General features: G+C 41.8%; 1 protein-coding gene across 1 annotated transcript; it reads left to right on the top strand.

Moving 5' to 3' along the window:
• The first annotated feature begins 91 nt into the window (after window positions 1-91).
• On the top strand, window positions 92-8021 carry LOC147169232 (ectonucleoside triphosphate diphosphohydrolase 7-like). Its single transcript, XM_086082342.1, has 14 exons — window positions 92-276; window positions 814-901; window positions 1068-1226; window positions 1411-1616; window positions 1713-1863; window positions 2707-2810; window positions 3097-3156; window positions 3236-3384; window positions 4053-4219; window positions 4622-4826; window positions 4919-5038; window positions 5124-5209; window positions 5295-5456; window positions 6419-8021. Exons 2-14 carry the CDS (start codon window positions 894-896, stop codon window positions 6633-6635), a joined length of 1794 nt encoding a protein of 597 aa, XP_085938468.1. The 5' UTR covers window positions 92-276; window positions 814-893; the 3' UTR covers window positions 6636-8021.
• The last annotated feature ends 303 nt before the right edge of the window (window positions 8022-8324 follow it).

The raw sequence follows: 8324 nt of genomic DNA on the forward strand, positions 1-8324 counted from the left end.
ACGAATTTTGACGTTCGTCGGATTTGTGTCGTAACGATATACAAGACTCCTACGGCACCTGAATGCAGCACTCAAACTCAGCCACGCTCTCTGACGTAATTACGTAGTGCCGACCGGAAGTAGGACGTTCGGAATCTTTTACGGACGGTTCTCTTTGTCGCCTTCGATTATTATTTAATCGTTTCCCTCGAATAATTCAAATTTTGGTCTCATTGTCTGTCGAAGCAACAACAAGTGTCGGGCTGTGTCGTCACGGCCGAGGAGCAGTTTCTTACGGTAGGTTTTAAATGACGTCATACAACACCATATGGATTGCTTTGGCATTTCGAATGCTAAAATACACCACTGGACGTTCAGCTCAGCTGGAGCATCTTTTGGCGATTTATTATGTCTTGTTATAGAACTAGAAATAAAAAAAGCTAGGCTCGTAATGTAAACTGGAGGTAGTAATATTTGACAGCGTGTTGAACAACCTAGAAGCTGTTGGAAAAAGCACACTGGTGATTGTGTGTGAATTCATATGTAATCTCATGATCCTTTGTGGCCAATATACAGTGTTATATTGACTGACTAAATAATACACTATCTACTCAAACTTACTAACTAACCATTAAGACTACTGAAGCTAACCACTTAAAATTCAGTAATTGACTTACTAAACTACCAGCTTGAAATAACCAACTAAAATATTCAGCTTAACTAATTACTACTGTAGCTTGCCACCTACTGTAACTGCTACTGACTGACAAAGTAGATATTCAACTAACCAATTAACAAGAACTGTTTCTGTGTATTGGAATGCTTTCAACACAGGTCAGAGTTGTGTGCGGCAGGGAGCTTCAGCGACCATGAGGTGACGGCTGTGTGCTTCAACAAGCCCGCATGGTGGACATATGGCACGGTAACGCACCTCGCATCGCCTGTCAGTGTGTGTTGGCTCTTATGGCTGTGCGTTAAAACCCTTTCACCACAACATCGCACATACTTCTGCGTGGCAATAGCTGTAGCCACCCCCCCCTTCCCCCTACCCTAAAAGGTCCATAAGTGTGTGTTACGTGTGTGTCCAGGATCACGTTGTGGTTCCTGCCAGCGTCCTGGTACTGCGGCGTGGCCCCCAGGCAGAAGCTGCTTTTGCTACTGCTGGCCGCCTCGGTCCTGCTGCTCCTGGGCACCCACCAGAGGCTCTTGCGGAGCCCCCGCAGACCACATGGGACTCGCTTCAGCAAGTGAGTGGATGCATGTTCATCTGTAGACCATTTGGTTCATGCAGGGCTTTGTCCTTGGTGTAAATAAACACAAATGCTTGTGATAAGTGATTAGAAAACAAGTGCAGGTGTTTTTCTTCACACGGTTCCTGCCTTAAAGGTACAGTAGCGTCCATTTGATGACTGACCCTTTGGCTGCCTCCAGGTACCTGTCCAGCGCCGAGTCCATGGAGGCCACCAACGTGCAGGACGCGGGTCTCAACTATGGCGTGGTGGTGGACTGTGGCAGCAGCGGTTCTCGCGTCTTCGTGTACTACTGGCCCCCTCACAACGGAAACCCCCATACGCTGCTCGATATCCGGCAGATGAGGGACCTTGACCGTCAGCCTGTGGTCAAGAAGATTAAACCGGGTCAGTACATTAATAAAAAAAATATAGTAAATCATGGAAATTATTTTTTTTCTCCAGCTATATATTGTGAATGTGATTGATTGTGTTCACTTTTAGGTATCTCCTCACTGGCGACATCTCCGACTAGTGCCAGTGACTACCTGCACCCTCTGCTCAGCTTCGCTGCCAACCACGTGCCCCAGAACAAACACAAGGAGACGCCGCTATACATCCTCTGCACAGCCGGCATGAGGCTCCTGCCGGACAGGTATCCTGTTTTAAACACTCACATAGTTATCTCCAACTACTTTAACCAATAAGACACTCACAGTATGTAACCAACCGATTGCTGTAACTAACTAGTGCAACTACACTTAATTACGCTATCTACTGTAGCTAACTACTTACTGTAAATACAAATGTCTAATATTTACTTTATCACTTTGTATGCAGCTCTGGTTGTTTTTAAAGTGCCCTATAAATAAAGTTGAATTGAGAACTGTATTTAATACACGACTAACTCATTGACAAGTGCAACCAACTAACTACTTTCACTAATGAAGTAACTAACTGCAAAACTGCTGTAAATATGTAACTACCGTAAGTAACCAACACAAATTAATTGCTAACTCTGTATCATCTTGATAACTAGCAAGCTAACTAATTAAGTAACTTGCTAATGGACTACCAACACTTATGACTACTAACTTCTCTAACGACAGACTGCTGTAACGACTGTAAGAATCGAACCAATACATTAATTAATTGACAACTTAGTAACTAACTACAAACATTCTCTCTGAACCATTTAATTAACACGTAAAGTAGTTACTAGACAGTACTAGTTACCAGTCAACCTACTAATCAAACTACTGCTACTGATTGATTAATAAACTAACATCTTTGTAACCAACTGCTGTAATTAAGTAATGTGACTACTAGCTTGATGACTAGCAAACGGGCTGAGGAGATAACTTAAAAATAACTTACCCATCTAAGAATTGTATCCAAATGAGGATTGTCTGGTTTTTTTGGAAGTCATTGGTAGGCCTCAGGCAGCCATTTTGCAATCAATGGGTTCCAGGCGTGTTTTGAATTGGTTTTCGTGCAGCCAACAGGCGGCCATCTTGGACGACCTGGTAAAGGACATTCCTCTCGACATTGACTTCCTGTTTTCCCGCTCACATGCGGAAGTCATCTCCGGGAAGCAGGAAGGTGAGCCAATACTTATTCTGTAGGATTTATTTTTTGGGGTGAACATATCCTACATTCTTTGCTGAAAAGCTCAACTTATTTGACATTTTTGCACTCCTTTTTCTGCGATTCACTATGTTGCCACAAGATGGCACCAAAATAGTGCTTTGCTGCCATCTCATGGCATTTCAGAAAGAGCACAAATACAGCTATTTGAATAATGGATAGTTTACACAGTCACTTTTTTTTTTTTTTACATAGTAGTGAATAGGCATGGATGCACTAAGCTGTTTTTGTTGGTTCAAAGGCGTTTACGCATGGATCGGCATAAACTTCGTGTTGGGCCGCTTTGACCACGCTGATGACGGTGAGGAGGCCACTCAAGCTGCCACCAACGCACATTTTAAAACATAAAACTAACCCTGGTGTTCTTTTGTGCGGCACAGAGGACGCCACGGTGGAGGTGACCACCGGCTCGCAGAACCAGCGGCCAATCAGTCGCCGCCGCACCGTGGGCATCATGGACATGGGCGGAGCTTCGCTCCAGATCGCTTACGAGGTGCCCGGCGCCATCAGCTTCAGCTCGCCGCAAGAGGTCAGAGTCACACCTCTGACACTGCCGATTACTGACTTAACTTACAAGTTAGTGTAACAAACCTACAAACTAGCTAAACACGGCAACCAATGAACTCATTTAACTAGCTACTGTAGCCATCTAACTACCTTAAACTAACTTACCTCTGACACTGCCGATTACTGACTTAACTTACAAGTTAGTGTAACAAACCTACAAACTAGCTAAACACTGCAACCAATGAACTCATTTAACTAGCTACTGTAGCCATCTAACTACCTTAAACTAACTTACTGCTGACATGACAAAACAAAAAATACAGTAACTAACCAATGACTGCACTCAACTAATCTAACTTACTGTTAGACTACTAGTTACTTTGCCTACTGTAACCAATTAACAACTTCAATTACTGTCAAAGTGAAGGAATTAACTAGCTACTGTCACTGAATAAATAGCCAATTAAGATGCAACTAACCAACTACTGTAACTACTTTAACCAATTAACTGCTTACTGTTGCTAATCCTCTACCAAACTACTGTAAGTACTGCAACAATTAAACAACAAACTAGCAAAATAATGACTAAGTGACGCAACATCTGTATAACTGACTACTATAATTAATATACTAAAGCAACGCATGCTATGCTAACGAGGGAAGACGGCTAACGCTGCTCTGGTGCTTCAGGAGGAGGCGGGCAAGAGCGTCCTGGCCGAGTTCAACCTCGGCTGCGACGTGGAGCACACGGAGCACGTGTACCGCGTCTACGTCACCACCTTCCTGGGCTTCGGCGGCAACATGGCCCGACAGCGCTACGACCAACGCATCGTCAACAGAACGCTGGACAACAGCAGGTACGATGCGAGGCCACAAAAATGATGATTTTTTTTTTTTTTTGTAAGTAACTTTATTGGTATCACAAAAATCTGATTTCAATTGTTATTTTCCAAATACTCCAATCGAGCTTTGAAATGGTCATTTCTACACTCGACTAAATAGAGAAAGTAACGAGTAAAAACAAACAAACACGTGGATATCGAGTTTCTTTTGTCCAATCAGATTTCGGCCCTATGCGTTGCCATGCACTCGACTTCACAATCAGTGAAATCTGACCAGTTCAAGAATCATCATCATTTTTACGTCCTCCGATCGGTTGGTCGGACTTTGAGCGAAACCGGTCATCTGTAGCGAGCGGCACCGTTTCTTAGTTGCCAGTAACGGGCGCTTGTATGTCGTCGGCGGCGGCGGCGGTTCAGGTTCCTGAACACTCAGACGGGCCTGAGCGAGGACAAACCCTACCTGGACCCCTGCCTGCCCCTCGCCCTGTCGCACACACTGGTCCGAGACAACCGCACCGTACACCTGAGAGGTCAGGGAGACTGGGCCCGCTGCCTGGAGGCCGTCCAACCCTTCCTGGGCCTCCGCAACGGCAGCATGGCGGCAGCAGGGGGCGCCTACCAGGTAAGACGGAGAATTGCAACAGAAACATATATCGTGAACATGTATTATATATTTTTATGGTCCAGTATGAGTAATTATTTCCATGTTTTTAGGCGCCCATCAACTTTAGCAACAGCGAGTTCTACGGATTCTCCGAGTTTTACTACTGCATGGAGGACGTACTGCGCATGGGCGGACAGTACGACGGTGACAAATATTCAAGGGCCGCCAGGGTAACGACACACTCTGATTTAGAAGAAGAAAAAAAACCCAAGTGTTCTTTACTATTTTTCTGGTGTCTTTTTGGTGCCGATGTAGGACTATTGCGCCACCAAGTGGTCAACACTGAAACAGCGCCTGGACAATAAGCTCTTCTCCCAGCAGGCCGACGTCGACAGACTCAAGTACTTTCTTTTTTTTTAACCCCTCTTACCTGGTTAAGGAACCGCGGTCGAGACGGCTGAGCTCTTTCTCTGCATGGTCCCTTAGGTACCAGTGCTTCAAGTCAGCGTGGATGTTCCAGGTTCTGCACGCCGGCTTCCGCTTCCCCAGCGACTACCGCAGCCTGAGGACGGCGCAGCTGGTCTATGACAAGGAGGTGCAGTGGACGCTGGGAGCCATCTTGTACAAAACGCGATTCCTGCCACTCAGGTGCGCAACACATTTGGTAACCATCAGAGGAAATCTCGAGGAGGGAGTTGATCCTTGAACTGACAAAATCAGCTTTAAATGGCTGCCCATATTCAAAATGGCAGACTTTTTTTTTGTGTGGATCTACTCACGATAGACATGTCTACAAGTTTCATGTTTCTAAATAACAGATTTCGGGGGCTGAATGTTCACAAAAAACAAGCAAACTTGAGGCCAAACCAAATATTTAAAAAAAAAATCATTTGTCAAAATGCAAAATTCTCCACAATTTTGTGTCACCCATCCGTTTAGCAAATGTCGCTAAAATTCAGTAAACAGTAGACAAAATCGTTACGAATTTGTCTTCAGAGAGCTTTTAGTAAAATGGCAAAAAAATTGGGAGCGCTACTGAGCCAAAATGTCTACTTCAAACCAAAATGACAGACTTCCAGTGTCTTTTTGAGACTTTTTTTTTTTTGTGGGTCTACTCGCGATAGATATGGTTGACGGTGCTAAGTGAAACTGGCTTTTTGATGGCTGAAATTTACATAATTTATTACTTCAAAGTATTTTGACTGCAAATGCAAATTGATCCTTAAATGGCTATCAAATTTCATGTATCTCAGTGAATCTGGATTAGGGGGCTTCATTTGAAAAAGATTCTGAGGGGCACTACCAAAATGGGTCCTGTGTCTTTCAGGGCAGGGAATCCTGAGACTTTTTTTGTGGGTCTCCTGGTGATAGACATCCCTACCAAATTCCACGTTGTTCAGTGAAACTGGCTTCAAGGGCTGAATTTTCAAAACATTCAAAAGGTCCCTCAAAAAGACACTACAATGGCCGCTTTGAAACTAAATTGGCAGACTTCTTGAGTCTTTTTTTGTGGGTCTATTCTTATAATGGATAAGTCTACCAAATGTATTGTTGTTAATTGAACTGGTGCCTCTGCAGAATTTTCACCAACTGTACAATGTCATGTTTAGGGACCTCCAGCAGGAGGCGCTGCGCCAGAACCACCCCAGCTGGCTGCGTTCTTCCTTTGTTTACAACCACCACCTGTTCTCTCTGTGCCTGCTGGTGGTGGTGTTGGCCATTTTGCTCTACATCCTGCGCCTGAGACGCATCCACCAGCGAGAACAGCGGCAGGCGGACACGCTGGACATGCTCTGGGCCGATGAAGGAGAGGTGCTCATACCCTGAGAATCCTTCGAAAAGGGATTTTTATGGAGTGGACTACACATAGGTTAGGAGATCAAAATCCCTGTATAGTGATGAGGGACTTCCCTTATCACCATATAAGGAAGCCCCTAATCGGGCGATCACTCGGATTATAATTCAGGCTTTCCCCCGCACATGATGACATCATTGTCCTGTCCTACTTGAATGATTCCCTCGTCGACATTTTGGGGCAGACTGCGGCGAGATCTGCAACTTTGCTATTCATTCGCACTATAATTGGTTCACGTGCATGCATTGGTTCACTTTTTCTTCTTTAATATCATTCATTTTCGGAACATTGAAGAAGAAAAAATGCAATATACGTGCATGATGACTTTCCGTACACGCTGTAATTGGTTAATTGATATGGGTAAAAAAAATCAACAATTTGACACATTCTGTGAAATAATTCATTAATTATTCAATTACTGATTATTTTTTTTATAATTCTTTATTGTATTGACCTGGTTAACTAATATTTCATACACTTAACTTTTAAACATTTATTTTAAAACAAATTGGTAGATTATGACATTAAAAATATTAAAAAGTTCAAATGTATTACCATAATACTTTTCCATATAACCATTTAAAAAATTTGTTTACATCCCCAAATAATTGGTGAATCGATTTATTATGAATAAATAAATTCAAGTCAAAGGAACAACTTTGCATATTTTAAAAATGTATGTATAACTGGTTGGTTACAATCACATTCTTAATAATAGTGAATTATTTTATCATTGAAATAGACAATGTTACATATTTGACACATTTGATCAAATTCGATTTTTTGTTTTAATTATAATTGAGCTCTAAATGAAATTAAAAATAATTTTGCGTTAGCCAAATAGCTTAGCTCTCTAAATCAAATTCAACAAATTACAAATCCAGTTGCTTCGTTCAATATTTGCAGATGACCTTGATGGCTGACAATCTACGCACATTTCAGGAAAAATACTTTTTTTTTTTTTACATTTAGCCAAGACATTTTTCATTGATATTGTGACAGCTAATACGGATTTAGGCAATTATGCTAATTAAGCTAACAATATCCAACCCCCCCCCCCCACTTCTCTCTCCCCCCAATGAAGCTGGCCCACGTGTCTGTAGTTTGCCCATCCCCAGATTTGTCGTTTGAGGACAGGTGATGACATCTTAGATCAAATGTTTTGATCCAAACTGCTGTGAACTCTTATCAGGCGCCTGGACAAGCGTTGTTCCTTTTCTACATTCCTTTTTGTTTGTTGTCAAAGTGAAGCAGAAAAATGATTTGTCCAGCCTTTCGATGTGGGCAGGGTGCAATAGTGAGCAGATATAATCCAAATGTGAACACAAATGATTCCATGCCAATAAAACGAATTATTTTAATAACCTCTGAGTCTCCTTCAAATGGAATTATCATAAAAATATTCTAATATATATATAAAAGTGTAACAAAATTAACAGATTGAAATTATACAAATATTTTTGCCAGAATTTATAATATGCTCAATGTATGAAAAATAGAAAAACATGAATCATACAAATAATTATAATTTAGATAACATGATCATAGTAATTTTCATTGCTTACGTTTTTTTTCAATAAAATCTTGTAAAATTAAATAAATTAGTAACTACAGTAATTTTTACATCAATTCACAATTTAAATTTTTAAAATTTTCATATT

Source organism: Leptonotus elevatus, chromosome 8, assembly GCF_054856555.1.
Source record: "Leptonotus elevatus isolate MCC_2025b chromosome 8, RoL_Lele_1.0, whole genome shotgun sequence".
NCBI lineage: Eukaryota > Metazoa > Chordata > Actinopteri > Syngnathiformes > Syngnathidae > Leptonotus > Leptonotus elevatus.